This window comes from Delphinus delphis, chromosome 15, assembly GCF_949987515.2.
Source record: "Delphinus delphis chromosome 15, mDelDel1.2, whole genome shotgun sequence".
In the NCBI taxonomy this organism is placed as follows: Eukaryota; Metazoa; Chordata; class Mammalia; order Artiodactyla; family Delphinidae; genus Delphinus; species Delphinus delphis.
Genome location: NC_082697.1, coordinates 18,513,808 through 18,530,438, shown reverse-complemented (window position 1 = coordinate 18,530,438; position 16,631 = coordinate 18,513,808). Strand labels below are relative to the sequence as shown.

General features: G+C 42.8%; 1 protein-coding gene across 7 annotated transcripts in view; it reads right to left on the bottom strand.

Annotated features, from left to right (window-relative positions):
- ZHX3 (zinc fingers and homeoboxes 3) overlaps positions 1 to 16,631 on the bottom strand; it is a 127,556-nt gene that overhangs the window by 7,653 nt on the left and 103,272 nt on the right. For 6 of the 7 annotated variants that reach the window (XR_009522071.1, XR_009522074.1, XR_009522072.1 and 3 more), the window contains one exon: positions 537 to 3,536. Coding sequence is in view for 2 of the 7 variants with exons in the window: in XM_060030779.1 (XP_059886762.1) it covers positions 537 to 3,384 (2,848 nt within the window). In the remaining 5 variants the exon portion in view is untranslated. The remainder of the gene's footprint in view (positions 1 to 536; positions 3,537 to 16,631) is intronic. The other variant, XM_060030780.1, reaches the window with a different exon arrangement.

Below are 16,631 nucleotides of genomic sequence, written 5' to 3'. Positions count from 1 at the left end.
CGATTCCATGTTATGTCTAAGAGGGAAGAAGATTTTCCACTACCTCTATATCAGGAAGAATAACTGCAATGCAAATTACAGGATTTTTCATCATTTAGAAAAAAAAGCACTTTGTGTATCTAAGGTCAATTAAAGGCTCCCTCTGCTTTTGTTCACCAACTGGGGTTGAATTTCCTCGTAAGTCCTATTCTCTCTCTTACCCAGCGGTCGTGGTTCTATCTGGCTCAGATGACATTCTGACCTATTCTCCTTTGGCTAAGAAATGACTAGAAAAGGGTGGGCCCTTGGAGGTTCACTACACTCCTTCCCCTGTGCAGGTTTAACAAACACGAAACAAAAAAACCAAGTGTCAAGCCTTTATCATATGATGATGCTCCAATGGATTCTGCTGCCAGGTGCCCCCCGAAGCAGCCAGACAACACGGTCCTGCTGCCAGACAGCCTTAGAAACAGCAGATGCCCCGGCACTGGATTCGGTGCCTGCCACAGGTGCCCCCCAGACCCACAGAGGACGGCACAGCCCCACAGGCTCCTTACCCAGCTGAGGTCCAGCCTGGGGACTCGGCGTGTCAACGGGCTCTGAGCTGGCCTCAGGGGCACCGGGTTCCCATGACTCACTGTTTTCGGACACCTCTGAATAGGTGTCGCCCATCCCTTTGTGAACTGCTGCAGGGTCGCTGGGGCCCTGGCCCTCACCACCCGTGTCGGCCACGGCCCGGGTCTCCTCACCCATCCTCTCGGCAAACCACTGCTTGACCTGCTGGGCGCTCATCTGGGTTTTGTCGCAGAGGCTCTGCAGGTCCTGCTCGTACAGCATCTTGTGGGTCACGTAATAGTCTTGCAGCAGCTCCCGGTTGCCGGGGCTGATGACCAGCAGCCCGGGGGGGAAGTTGCCCCGTCTGTAGTCTTCGTACCACTTGAGCTGGCCGTTCTTCAGGGCGTACCTGCTGTCCCCAAACCAGCGCACCACCTCGGGCCGCGGCAGGCCCGTCTGGGCCATGATGGAGTCGTAGTCCTGGTTGCTGGGCCACTGCGTCTGCAGGAAGAGCTGCCGCAGCAGGTGCCGCTGCTGGGCCGTCTTCCTGTAGCTCACCTTGCCCGGCAGCTGCTCCGCTGGCTTGCTGGGCACGTCGTCCTCGGGCTCACAGGCGCCCAGCCCCGGGAGCTCGCCCTTGCCATTGGCCTCCGTGACTCGCAGGTTCTTGAGGTTGATTTTGATGGGGCTGACTTTGCGTTCTGCCAGCACGTGGCTGCCGGGCGTTTCTGGGGAGCCATCTTCCCCTGGGACCCTCGGGTCCCTGGCAGAGCCCTCCTCCCCTTCATCCTCGGCGGCCTCCTCCTCCCCCTGAGAGGCGCCCTCCTCAGCCTTCTTGGCCTCCTCGGCACTCACTTTTTTCCGTCTCTCTGAAAACCAGCCATCAATCTCCCTGCGGGTCATTTTGGTCTCGGTCCTCAGGCGGTCCAGTTCCTCGTCGAGAGGAAGGGGGTTTTGGGCAAAACTGTTCTCCAGGGCCCTGAGCTGCTCGGGGGCCCGCTCCTTGTATTTGGTTGGTGTGAAGTCGGGGGTCTGGTGCCAGGACTGTCGCTTGGCAGAAGGGGGGGTAGCTGGGGTGGCCGCTGTCAGGAGGCAGGTCACCTCCGGGGCCTTGGACGCCAGGGAGAAGGGCACCTCGGGCACAGAGTCGACGAGGAGGGCGCCATGCTCCCCGGCCAGCCCGGCCCTGGAGCCCTTCAGGTTCCGGCAGTGGTACCTGCGGTCACTGAACCACTTCCGCACCTCACGGGTGCTGAGGCCGGTCACTTTGGTCAGATGCTCAACTTCGCTCTGTCCTGGGAACTGGTTCCGACAGAAGCTCCCTTTCAGAGCTGACAGCTGTTCATGAGATTTCTTGTTTTTGTAGATGCTGGCATCCAGGAAGGCTTGGGAGGTGATGCTGGGACACGCCGTGAGGAGGGACTGGGCGGCATTCACCACCTTCACGGCGGACGTTGTATTTGAACACACGGTGTTAATGGGCGCGACAGCGGGCAGCTTGGGGACAGATGTGACTGCCAGGGGGAGAGATGAGCTGGGTGCCTGCAACCCATTGGCCATCAGTGGCTGAGTGACCAGAAGTCCCCCGGCTGTGCCCTCTGGCTGGCCCACCACGTGGCCAGGCAGAGTGGGCTGGATGAGATGTTGGACGTTGCCGCCACTGGCAACCAGCGGGGTGTTGAGGACAGTGATTGTGGGCTGGGGGACGGACTGGATGACCGTGTTGAACATCTTCTTCCGGGCGTCCTCAATCTCCTCCGGGGACCAGCTGATACCTTGCTTCAGCCTCTGGGCGGTGAACCAGATCTTGAGCTGCTCTTCCGGGTACTTGGTGACCACGGTCAAATAGCAGAGCTCGGCTTTGGTTGGGTAGGGGAACTTGTGGAAGGAGTTCTTCAGAAAGCTGTTGGAGTCCATGGCCGCGTTGTACGTGGGGATGCTGCTCAGCGGGATCATCACTTTGGGGAGGGACTTGGCCGTGGGCAGGGGCTGGTGGGCGTGGTGCTGGGCGTGCGGGGGCGGCTGCTGCAGGGAGAGGAACTGGGCGATGCCCGCGGGCAGCACCGGCACCGTCCCCAGCAGGGGCCCGTTGGCCGAGTGAGGGGGTTTTGCGGAGTTGGTAGAGGCCTGGCTGACCGGGGCTACCCCGTTGACAAAGGCGTGGTCCCCCTCTTTCACCTCCGTGTCCCCGGCTGAAGGGGTCGGTAAGGCCTCCCCAGCAGGCTGACTGGGGACGTTCTCCTTTAGCGTGTGAATTTTTTTGGCTTCGGCTTTGCCTTTCATTATCTTCATGATTGGAGTTTTGGTGATGATGATTTCCGCCTGTCCATCTGTCCCTTCCATGTTTGGCTCCCCCGATGGGTCGGGAGGGCTGGTGCTCTCGGGGACACTCTGCTCCACGACGACATGATTGTCTGGCTTGGCCACATTCCACACAAAGCTGGCTTCCCCCGAGTGACACTTGGCATTGTGCAGAGAAAGCCCTTCGGGAGTTTTTGCCAGAAAACTGCATTCAGTGCATACAAAGTTCGGGTCTTTGCTAAAGTCTGTGTGCTCTGAGCTCAGGTGTCCCACAAACCGGGTTATGTCCTGGGATCTGAAGTCACAGCATTTACAGGCATATGTGTAGCCGTCCAAGGTGCTCCGGTGCCCGTTGGCCAGTGCGGCACTGTCTGGACTGCTGGTGCCCTGGGTGGCCTCGCTGCTGGTGGTGGGAGCTTCTGGGGGCGGCTCCTGCGGGGGCCCCTCAGGCACGGGCTCCTCGGGCAGGGCCTCGGCGCCGGTGTCCTGCAGCACCACGGTCTTCACGGGGATCATGCACGGGGTGGTGGACTTCCTCTTGCTGGCCATGGTGACAGCCGCGCTGGGGGGTCAGTGGGCGACAGTTCGTCCTGTCGGGGGCCTCACAGCGCAGGTTCCAGCTGCTCCATGAGGCCCAAAGAAACAGCTTCCAAGGGCGGCTTTTTCAGTTGTTTGCAGAAAGCGAGTTTTCCCTATTAAACCTGAGGAGGAAAAGAGAAACGGTGAGCATCCCTCTCTCGGGCTGCGTGTGTATTTCCCAGACTCCCAGGCACACTCCACTGCTTGCTTTCGATCACCCGGGCCTTTTCCCAAGGAACCAACATCCAACCTCGGATGTGACTTTTGAGTCAGAAGCCCCACAAACACTCACAAAAATAGTGCCCTGAGGAATGACGCGGGGACGTCCCAACACCACTGGACAGACTTCAGCCATGTGTTTCTGTGTTGTGTTTCCCTCTGTTTCCTCGCATAAAATAACTCAGATTCAAAAATGACAACAACAAAAAAAACCCTCTTCTGGACCTCCAAATGAATTCTGACCATGTCATAGCGAGAACAAAAGATCCTAGTGTAATTCTTGTTTAAATGTTTGGGCCCACAAGGGTTTTCTTTTCATAGCCTTCCCACGTGTGAGAGCAGGATGCCTGCTCCAGGCCCAGAGGCCAAGCCCACTGCAGTGCGTGCACCAGGGAGGGGCACTGATGCCACAGGAGCGGGGCTCTGCGGGCTGTCCCTACCTGCTACCCTGTCACCCCAGCCCCCTGTTGCTCAGGTGAAGCCCGAGGTCAGAAGGTCAGGGGATCCGCAGACGCGGTTTGTGGCCCATGAACTGTACATCTGTCTCTGGGGCAGCAACCCCACAAGAAGCCTCACCTTAGGTGTGCACGCTACCCGTGACCTTGTAGTGGGCTTACTTTTTATTTTTTTCAGTGCCTTTATTAGTCCTTAAAAAAAAAAACAAAAACAAACCTTAAATCTTTGTTCCATTTCAAATTTATTTCAAAAGCTGGGATGATTGATTTATTTACATGTTAAATACTACTACTACTAATTCTTTCATGAGATGCCAGGAGAAAAGTATTTCTGTGATCTCTACTATTAACATACCACCACAATCATCATTACCTTTTTTTTAGCAAATTGCAATGCTGATAATGACTAAAATAATAGTAATTCTAATACCAGAATCATGTTATCATCAGTGTTTGGATTTGATATAAAAATGTAAGAAAATTAAATACCTCTATTCAAATTCTTAGTAAATAAACACAGCAAACTATCTTTTCTGATTTTAAGACTAGTCCTGGTGATCATGATGATAAAAAATACTTACTCTTAAAAAAATAGTTGGTGTGAGATAAGGATAAACAGATATCCAGTGTACCCACCTGTCACCATTTCCCCCACTGATGTGAAATGTCAGGCATGTTTTTTTAACTTAATAGTAAAAAAAATATATCAACAGAAAATGAAATTTAAGAAAGCCACCTATAATCTTCCATCTAGTCCAGATATTTTATACACATTTTTAATCATTAATGGGCACACACTTGTGTTTTGGTTTTTTCCACTAAACATTTCATCATCAACAGTGTCGTTAAGTCAGCTTCGTAATTACAATATGCAACAGCTGCCTAGTCATGTACCACGACGGACTTAACCTCCTCTGCTGTGAACTGGCTTTCCGCGCGCCACTCTCATAGGTGACAGTGAAATGACCTCTGGGCATAGAGGATGTATTTCTTCTATCATATTATTTCCTGAGCCTGAGCGCACAGAAACGGGTAATTTACCAGCTCAACAAGTATCAACATTTCTAAGCTCTTCTATCTATATATTACCGGCAAACATTTTAAATCAGGTGCTTTACCACCTGATTAGATTCCAAATCAGGAAAACTAAGAGTAATACAGTTTCGTTTCCAGTAAGCCAATCAGATTTTCCGATAAGACACTGAAGACACCAAACAGAATATCTGAATGTGCAAGTGCCGTAAGAAAAAACAGATAAGTCAGACTTCATCAAAATTAAAAAACTTCTGCGCTTTAAAGGCCATCATCAAGAAAGTGAAAAAGACAAGCCACAGAACAGGAGACAATATGTGAAAATCACATATCTGGTAAGGCGCTCATAACTGAATAATAAAAAGACAAAAACCCAATTTAAAAATAGGTAAAGGACTTAAATAGACATTTCTCCAAAGAAGACATACAAATGACCAATAAGCATATTAAAATAAGTGCTCAACATCATTAGTCATTAGGGAAATACAAATTAAACCACAATGGGATACCAATTCACACCCACCAGGATGGCTATAATCACAGTGACAGATAATACTACACGTGAGGAAGTGGGGGAATCTAGAGCCCTCCTACGTTGCTGGTGGGAAGGTGAAACGGTGCAGCCACTGCTGCACTTCAGAAACCAGTTTGGCAGTTCCTCAGAAAGTTATATATACACTTACCATAAGACCCAGTAATTCCACTCCTAGGTATATACCAAATAGAAGTGAAAATATGTCCACACAAATATTCAGAGCATCCTCATGATAATAGCCAAATAGTAGAAGCAACCTCAACGGCCATCAATGGGTGAATGAATAAACACAATACGGTATGTCCCTATGACGGACTACTGTTCAGCCATAGAAAGGCATGAAGCACTGACACATGCTACAGCACGGACAGAAACATCATGAAGGCAGACACAAAATGCTACATATCACGTGACTGCATTTGTATGAAACACCCAGAATAGATACATCCACAGCGACAGAAAATAGATTAGTGTTTGCCAAGGGCTGAGGGGAGGGGAGAATGGGGACTGACCACTAATGGGGATGAGGTTTCTTTTGGGGGTGATGCAAATGTTCTAAAATTAGGTAGTGGTGATGGTTGCATAAAACTGTGAATATACTAAAAACCACTGAAAGGACTTCAAAAACCCAAGAAAGGTGGAGGACAGAAAGTTACAGCACTCAGTTCTGTAGAAGAAGGTCATCATTCTCACTTCTAAGGTTACAGGTGATGCCACTGATTTATGACTTCCTGATTTGCCTTCCTCTTCCTGACTTCTGCCCTGGGGAAAGGTGAAAGGCAGTGGCTGTGAACGTCAGGTTTGAGGAGAGAGAGGGAACAGAACCGCAGACCTGGCAGCTAAGGAAGCAAGCATGCTCACCAGGAGGCCAGGGAGCAGCGGAGCTGAGGAGCAGGGAAGTGCAGGCCCAAGGTACACAGCACCTGACACTCAGGCCTAACTGACATTTGCTATGGGGACTGGGCTCCACCGAGGAAGAGTTACATTATGTCCCTCGTATTTTATTTACTAAGGCTGAGAGGGGGACAACATGAAGATGCATTTGATTTGGGGAAATGGTCCCAATGTCATTCACAACTGAGTCTCAGGGTAGCCCCAAATTGTCTTTCAAATCAATGATGGAGGGGAGCACCACTGCCTACCACTCTCTGAGGGAGTCAGTCATCCATGATGAAGATGATTGAATAACAGCAGTGGGGAAGGGGGGAGGAGGGGCAGCCACTGCCACAGGTCACTGAGTGTTTAATACCAATACCATAGGGAGTGCTTTTAGCCACACCCTCTCATTTTACTCTCACAGCAAACCCCAGAGGAGGAACTACTGTCACTCCCGTTGTACAGACAAGAAAAACAAGGCTCAGAGAAGTGTAGTAACCACCTGAAGGGCGCATAGCTAGGAGGCAGCAGAGGCTGGTAAGCTGGTTACGGCGGAGCCTGCCCTCAACCGCTCCACGCACTGAGCTCTCCGAGCAACCACAACACTGCTGGAAGAAGGCCTGCATGACTTTCCTGAGCTGTATTTACCCCCGGTGTTTATTAGGAAAGATTTCAAACATTCAGCAAAGTTGAAAGAATTGTTCAGTGAATACCCACGTACTCACCACCTGGCTACTGCCACGGGGCTACTTCCAGCAACATGACCCATATAGGTAAGCAGGGGTTGGTCTATTTGTCATACATTTTTTAAAGGGTATCCAATAAAAGCGGTGCTTAAAGGGGAAAGCTCTAATTATCTAGAAACCACTCCTCCAGAAGGCACTCATGGACCACGCCTGACAAGCAAGGCAGCAATTACTGTGAGGAAACAGTTTGCCGAGTCGAGCCCCGTGTGAGGTGAGCTGTATGAATGTGAGGTTCTGTGCTGCCAGAGACTCGCAGCAAAGGACCAGACGACAATTGCAGGTTCTTCATTCTTTGTACAATTCTTTCTACACCCTTTCTCGAAAGCTTCTGTCTTATAAATGGATTGCTTTTTTAATGAGGAAATAAGACTGAAAGTACATAGCTTTCCCCCCAGAATCTGTCTTTGGAACCTGGGAATTGCTCAATTCCCTAAATTAACAAAGCTGCAGCTAATTGTCACTGTACTTCAACACTGCAAAGTATCACACATATGGGGGCTGGAAATGAGTTTGTAGATCACACTCTTAAAGTGTTTAGCTTTAAATTATAGATAAGTCAGAAACTTTCTGTTGTTGTTTTAATTCTCAGGAAGGAACTGAAAGGACAGTAAGAGTTCAACAAAAGATTTCAAATGTTTAGAAGGCGACTGTCAATAGACGCTTTCCAAATGTTATGGTGGCCGGGCCTCGGCCCTCCTGGACATGCAACCCACAATTTATTGATAGAAACAGGAATAATGGGAGAAGCTGACAGTTATAGAAACATAATCAGAGATTTCAATACACTACTCGTGGTTTTGAAAGCTCAAGTAGACAACAAGAAAGGATGTGAAGAATGAGACTTCTGTAATGAGGATGATTTGACAGATTTGGGTAGTCTTGAATATTCCACAGTAATCAACTTCATATTCTTTTAAGAACATTCATGAGACATATTTAAAAGTGGGTCACGTGTGGGGCTTCCCTGGTGGTGCAGTGGTTGGGGGTCCGCCTGCCAATGCGGGGGACGCGGGTTCGTGCCCCGGTCCGGGAGGATCCCACATGCCGCGGAGCGGCTGGGCCCGTCCGTGGGCTGTGGCCGCTGGGCCTGCGCGTCCGGAGCCTGTGCTCCGCGACGGGAGAGGCTGCAGCAGTGAGAGGCCCGCGTACCACAGAAAGAAAAAAAAAAAAGTGGATCATGTGGTATAACGGGTCACAAGGAAACCTCAACTCATTCCAAAATAAAAATTTGCAGGTAGCATTCCCTTTTCTTTGTAATTGTTAGCAGTACAGATTTACACTGAAATGTATCTTTTTTCCTTTCTATTTCAAATGATGCTCTATGTAGAGTTTCTCTCAGAAATAATGAAGAAAAGTGAAAATCCTTCCTATTCTCCCCAGAGATAGCGACTGTTAACACTCTAGGGCCCATTATTTCAGATATGTTTTCTAGACATAAGTTACTACAACCAATTTTTTAAAAAACCAAAAAAGGAGTTGTATTTTCACATTCCGTTCTGATCCTCTTTTTTTCTTCCCACAACAATGTAGTTCCAACGTCTCTCCCGGTCAGAACCTACAGTTTATCTCACTCTTTTAAACAATGTTCCAATTTATGCGTGCATCATAATTTACTTAATCAACCTAGCTCTTAACAGACATTTGCATTTCGCCAATTTTTGAAACTCTTACAAAAATGTTTCACTGGTTATCACCGCGAATACTTTTGCACATTTGAAAATATCTGAAATTCTGAATTTCTGATAAGTACAATTGCTGTGGCATTTAAAATGCTGTCGGTAAACTACAAAACTGCCCTCTAAATAGGTGGTACTGACTTTCACCCCCATCACCAGAGAATGAGGTGATCTAAGTGTCACTGCATGTCATCACTACTTCTAGTCTTTGCTAATACGTACATGAAAAACTGGTCACTACTGTTTCAACTTGCATTTCTTTACAGGCATGGCTGAGAAGCTTTTCACGTGTTACTGACATTTTGTGATAAATTATTTTTTGTCCATTTTTCTACGGATTTTAAGAGTTCTCTATATATTAAGGAAATTGGCTCTTCATCATCTATCAGAGGAAGCTGTGGTTTATACCAACATCGCAAGGATGTTTTAAAACTAGGAAATCTCTAAAAATCATTAACATCATTAATAAATTAAAGGAGAGAAACCAAAACAGCACTTAATAGGATTACACTCACGTTTTTTCTTGTGGTAAAAAACACGTAACTTAAAATTTACCATCTTAACTACTTTTAAGTGTACAGTAGTGTTAACTACACCCACACTGTTGTATGTCGGATTTCCAGACCTCTTTTTATCTTGCAGAACTGCAACACTATACTCACTGAACAAAAATGGGTCCCCTTTCCCCTTCCCCAGCCCCTGAAAACCACCATTCTACTTTCTGCCTCTACAAGTTTGACAACTTTAGACGCCTCGTGTAAGTGGATCCATGCAGAACTTGTGTTTCTGTGACTGGCTTATTTCACTATGCCCTCAAGGTTCACCCATGTGGTATCATGTGACAGGATTCCCTTCCTTTGAAGGGCTGAATAATATTCCATTGTGTGTGTATACATATACATACATATATATACATTGTGCGTGTGTATATATATATATATGTGTATACATATGTGTGTGTGTGTGTGTGTGTGTGTATTCTCCGCATTTTCTTTATCCATTCATCTGGTGATGGACATTTAAGTTGCTTCCATATCTTGGCTATTGTAAATAATGCTATGAACATGGGTGTACAAATATCCTGCTTTCAATTCTTCTGGATATAAACCCTGAAGTAGATTTGCTGGACACATGGATTTACTAAGGAACCTTCATAATGTTTTCCATAGCATCTACACCATTTTACATTCCCAGCAGTGACAAGGGTTCCAACTTTTCCACACCCTCACCAACACTTATTATTTTTGTGTGTGGGGTTTTTTTTTGGGGGGGGGGCATGGGGTAGATAGTGGCCATCCTAACAGGCATGAGGTGATATCCGATTTGGTTTGATCTGCATTTCGCTAATGATTAGTGACGTTGAGCATCTCTTCATATGCTTGTTGGCCTTTTGTATAGCTTCTTTGGAGAAATGTCTATCCAAGTCCTTTGCCCATTTTTAATCAGGTTGTTTTCTGTTTTTGTGTTGTAAGAGTTCTTTATGTATTCCAGATATTAACCCATTATCAGATATATGGTTTGCAAATATTTCTCTCATTCTATAGGTTGCCTTTTCTTTCTGTTCACTGTTTCCTTTAATGCACAGAAGTTTTTAAGGTTAATATAGTCCCATTTGTCTATTTTTGCTTTTGTTGCATGTGCTTTTTGTGTCACAGCCAAGAAATCACTGCCAAACCAATATCATGAAGCTTTCCCCCTATGTTTCCTTCCAGGAGTTTTACAGTTTCAGGTCTTTATTTTTGACTTAATTTTTATATATGATGTAAAGTAACGGTCCAACTTTATTCTTTTTCATGTGGATGTCCAGTTTTCCCACATCACCATTTGTTGAACATTTGTTGAAGAGACTATCCTTTCTCCACTGTGTAGCCTTGGCATCCTTGCTGAAGATCATTTGGTCATATGTGAGAGAGTTTTATTTCTGGGCTCTGTATTCTGTTCCATTGGTCTGTGCCTGTCTTTATGCCAGTACCATACTGTTTTTATCACTGTAGCTTTGTAATATATTTTGAAATCAGGATGTGTGAGGCCTCTAGCTTTGTTTTTCTTTCACAAGATTGTTTTGGCTATTCAGGGTCCTTTGAGATTCCATATGAATTTTAGAATTTTTTTTCCATTTCTGCAAGCAAATGTCAATGGGATACCGATAGGGATAGCACTGAACCTGTAGATTACTTTGGGTAGTATGGACATTTTAACAATATTAAGTTTTTCAATCCATGAACATGAGATGTCTATTTACTTGCATCCTCTTTAATTTCTTTTGGAATTGTTCTGTAGTTTTTAATGTACAAGTCTTTTGACTCCTTGATTAAGCTTACGTATTTTATTCTTTCTGACACTATTGTAAATGAGATTATTTTCCTAATTTCCTTTTTGGATTTTTCCCTGTTAGTATATAGAAGCTGATTTTGTTGTGTGTTGATTTTGTGTCCTGTAACTTTGTTGAATTCCTTTGTTCTAACAGTTATTTTGGTGGAATCTTTAGGGTTTCCTACCTATATGATCATGTCACCTGTGTACAGAGACAATTTTACTTTTTCCTTTCCAAGTCAGATGCCTCTGCTAAGACTTCCAGTAGTTTAAAAGAGGTGGTAAGAGTGGGCATCCTTGCCTTCTTCCTAATCCTAGATGAAAAGCTTTCAGTTCTTCACCATTAAGAATAATGTTAACTGTGGGCTTTTCATATATGGCCTTTATTATGCTGAGGTAATTACCTTCTATTCCTAGTTTGTTGAAGGTTTTTATCATAAAGGATGTTAAATTTTATCAAGTGCTTTTTCTTCATCAATTGAGATGATCACATGGTTCTTGTCCTTAGTTCTGTTAATGTTGTATATTACATTGATTGATTTTCACAAATCCTTGCATTCCGGGAATAAACCCACTTGGTCATAGTATATAATCCTTTTAATATGCTGTTGAATTCAATTTGCTAGTATTTTGTTGAGCATTTTTATATCAACATTCATCAGGAATATTGGTCTGCAGTCTTCTTTTCTTGTAGTATCTTTGTCTGGTCTTGGTATCAGGTAATGCTGACCTCATGAGTTTGGAAGTGTTCCCTCCTCTTCAATTTCTGGAAGAGTTTGAGAAGGTTTGGTGTTAAAATTCATTCATTTATTTTTTTAATAAATTTATTTCATTTGTTTATTTATTTATTTATTTATTTGGCTGTGTTGGGTCTTTGTTGCCATGCATGGGCTTTCTCTAGTTGCGGCAAGTGGGGACTCTTCTTTGTTGCGATGCGTGGGCTTCTCATTGCAGTGTCTTCTCTTGTTGTGGAGCATGGGCTCTGAGCATGCAGGCTTCAGTAGTTGTGGCGTACGGGATTCAGTAGTTGTGGCTTGCAGGCTCTAGAGCGCAGGCTCAGCAGTTGTGGTGCCTGGGCTTAGTTGCTCCGCAGCATGTGGGATCTTCCCGGACCAGGGCTTGAACCCGTGTCCCCTGCATTGGCAGGCAGATTCTTAACCACTGTGCCACCAGGGAAGTCCCATTCATTCATTTATTATTGAGGTACAGGTGAATTCAAATTTTTTACATGTTTGGTAGAAATCTCCAGTGAAGCCATTTGGCTTTTCTTTCTTAAAAGGTTTTTGATTACTGATTTAATCTCCTTATTAGTTATAAGTCTGGCCAGATTTTTTATTTCTTCATGATTCAGTCTTGGTAGGTTGTATGTATTGCAGAATTTATCCATTTCTTCTAGGTTATCCAATTTGTTGGCACATAATAGTCTCTTATGATCTTTTTTATTTTTGTGGCATCAGTTGTACTGTCTCCTCTTTCATTTCTGATTTTTGTTATTGGGTCTTCTCTCTTTTTTTCTTAGTCTGGCTAAGCATTCGTGAATTTTGTCCTTAAAAAAAAAAAACTCAACTCTGTTTTGAATATTTCTACTGTTTTTTATTCTCTATTTTCCCTCTAATCTTTATTAGTTCCTTCCTTCTGCCAGCTTTGGGTTTAGTTTGTTCTTCTTTTTCTAGTTCCCTGAGGTATAAAGTTAGTTGATTTGAGATCTTTCTTCTTTTTTTAATGAAAGTATTTACCACTATAAATGTCCCTCTTTGTATTGCTTTTGCTGCATACCTAAGTTTTGGAATGTTGTGTTTTTGTTTTCATTTGTTTCAAGGTATTCTCTAACTTCCCTTGTGATTTCATCCTTGACCCACTGGTTGTTCAAGAATGTGTTGTTTAATTTCCTCATATTTGTGAATTTTTCAGTTTTCCTTCTGCTATTGGTTCCTAGTTTCATTTCACTATGGTTGAAAAAGATACTTGATACAATTTCAATCTTCTTAAATAGCTTAAGACTTGTTTTGTGTCCTAACATGTGATCTATCCTAGAAAATGTTCTCTGTGCACGTGAGAGGGTGCATATTCTGCTGTTGCTGGGTGAAGTGTTCTATATATGTCCATTAGGTGCAATTGTTCTTTAGTGTTATTCAAGTCTAAACGACCATTCTTGAAAAGATTTAGCAAATGAAGGAAATAAAGGAAAAAAGAAGGAAATGTCCTTAGATGAAGGATTTCTCCCAGAAACCACAGCAAACATTATACCTAATAGTGAAACATTCAAGTCAGGAACAAGATAAGGATTCCCGCTATTATCATTTGACACAGTAATAGGATGCTAGGTGGTAAAAACTGTTGAGACAAAGCAGTGTTACTTGCATATGAGGGGACTGTCTAGTAAGAAAACCCCCTGAAAATTTATTATGACTAATAAGAAAACTGACAGGATGATGAGATATATCTGCAACACACACATATCATTAAGTTTCCCATATGCCAAAAGTAATCAATTAGAGAAGGAAATGGAGGTGGGGAGAGAGTGAGCCCATTCACATTAACAAGCAAATGTGGAAAAGACCTCAGAATAAACCTTGTATCACCTCACACCTGTCAAAATGGCTATCATCCAAAAGTCTACAAATAACAAATGCCTGTGAGAATGTGGAGAAAAAGGACCCTTGTACACTGTTGGTGAGAATGTAAATTGGTGCAGTCACTATGGAAAACAGTATGGCGGTTCCTCAAAAAACTAAAAATAGAACTACCATATGATCCAGCAATCTCACTCCTGGGCATATACCTGGAAAAGATGAAAACTCAAATTTGAAAAGATACATCACCCCAATGTTCACAGCAGCACTATTTATAATAGCCAAGATATGGAAGCTACCTAAGTGTCCATGAACAGATGAATGAATAAAGAAGATGTAGTGCGTGTATGTGTGTGTGTATGTGCATATATATACATATATGTGTGTGTGTGTATACACACACACACATACATATGTGACAGAATATTACTCAGCCATAAAAAAGAATGAAATTCTGCCATTTGCAACAACATGGATAGAACTAGACAACATTATGCTTAGTGAAATAAGTCAGACAGAGAACGACAAACACTCTATGTTGTCACTTATATGTAGAATCTCAAGGGTAAAACAATCAACTGTATATAACAAAACAGAAACAGACTTACAGATATAGAGAACAAACTAGTGGTTACCAGTAGGGAGAGGGAAGGGGGTAGGTAAGATAGAGGTATGGGATTAACAGACATAAACTACTCTGTATAAAATAAACAACAAGGATATATTGTACAGCACAGGGAAATATAGCCATTATTTTGCAATAACTTTAAAAGGAGTATAATCTATAAAAATACTGAATCACTACGTTGTATACCTGAAACTAATATAGTATTATAAATCAACTATACTCAATTTTAAAAAAATTTTAAATAAACCTGATAAGATATGTGTAAAATCTATATGACAATAACTATAAAACTTTAATAAGAACAAAAAAGACTTAAATATATAGAGAGCCATAGCATATTCCTAGAGATAAAGATTTGGATTTATATAGATGTCAATTCTCTCTAGATTAATCTCTAAATTCAGAAGAATTATAATCACAATCAAAATTCCATCAGGTAAAGCAAGTACTGTAAAATGTTAACGGTAAAATCTAGGTGGTGAGTATACGCATGGTCATTATAAAATTCTTCCAGTTTTTCTGTATGTTTGAAACTTTTTATTTAAAATATGTTGGGAGAAATGCATCATGATTTTTGATGGAATTTGACAAGCTGAATCTGAAATTCCTCTGGAAGGAAAAAAGTACAAAATAGCTTTAAAAGTTTTGAGACAGAACTATTTAGAGGAACTTACTTTACATCAAAACATATTTTAAGGCTAGAATGATTAAAATAATGTACGATCAGCATAAGAATTGATAAGTGGATGAATGGATCATTTACATACACTTTGAATACATGGGATTTTCAGGCTATGAAAGCAGTGCTATTTTTAAATCAGTTGGGAAAGAGAGGCAAATAAGTATTAGGACAACTGAGTTCAACACATTATAAAGAACAGTATTTTTCAAGCAAATTTAACAGAGAAATATAACAAGCAAAATTACAAACATAGTAGGAAAAAAAAAAGAGAAGTTTATAGTTGTGCTGAACATTTTAAAGTTCTTCCTATGCAAGACTCAAAACCTAGAAACCACAAAAGAAAAGGTTGATTGATTTGACTACATAAATATTAAAAACTTTTGAATAGTAAAGGAAGCCATTAATAAGGGTTAAACACAAGTGACATACTGGGATAAATTTTATAAAGCACATTATAAATAATTAATATTTACAATGTGTAAGACAAAAATATAGAAAAAGTTGCAAAGAAAATGAACAAGCAAAATACACAAGCTATAAACTAGGAAAGATGCTCAACCTCACTAGTAATCAGGGAAATTGAAATTAAATAAAAGATGAGGTTTTTTTTCCCCCATTCTTCACAGATTGGCAAAAATTGGAAAGACAGACCATACAGTATTCGTGCACCATTGGTGAGAGCATAAATTGGTGAAATTTTTATTACGGTCAATCTAGTAACAGCCATCAAAACTTTAAAAGGCATATCCTTTTATCTAGCCATTTCACTCCTAACAACCCACATAGTCGGATGAAGTACTAAAATACAGGCACATGATCACAACGATATCAGTAAGGTCATTCACTGCATCATTTCCTAGCATTAAAAATGTCCATTAGTAAAGTAGTGATAAAACAAAAAACAGAACATATGTACTAGGAAATGAAATGCAGCCACTGAAAAGGATTAAGACCTATGTGTACTGATGTAAACATATCTCCAAGACATATTTAAACAATAAAATATGTAAATATACTGCATAATAAAATACATGATTTCATCGTATAGTGAACAATCTATCTAGACTTGTATTTGTTTGAATATGAACAGAATTTAGAAGAACAAAGGATAAATACTGATCCATTAAACAATAATGACTTTATCAGGAAGGAGAAGAGCATTTACTTTTTTTTTTTTTAACTTTATGCCTTCTATATTGTTTGAATTTGTTACAATCACGTGTTGCTTTTAATTTTTAAAATAGCAGTAAGGATTAAAATAAATAGAATGATTAGTGCCAGTGAGCAGTACACCCTGCAAATAGGGTAGCCAGCATACAGAATGGCTGTGAATTGCTCATTTACAGCTGGGAGGTTTCACTGTGATGTGAACCATTCTGTGCACAAGAGGTACAAGAGGGGGAATGGGGGCGGCATCCTGATACCCCAAGGCCTTGTCAAATTGGAGCCCTATTTTGTGCCACTATCTTATCATTTACTTTG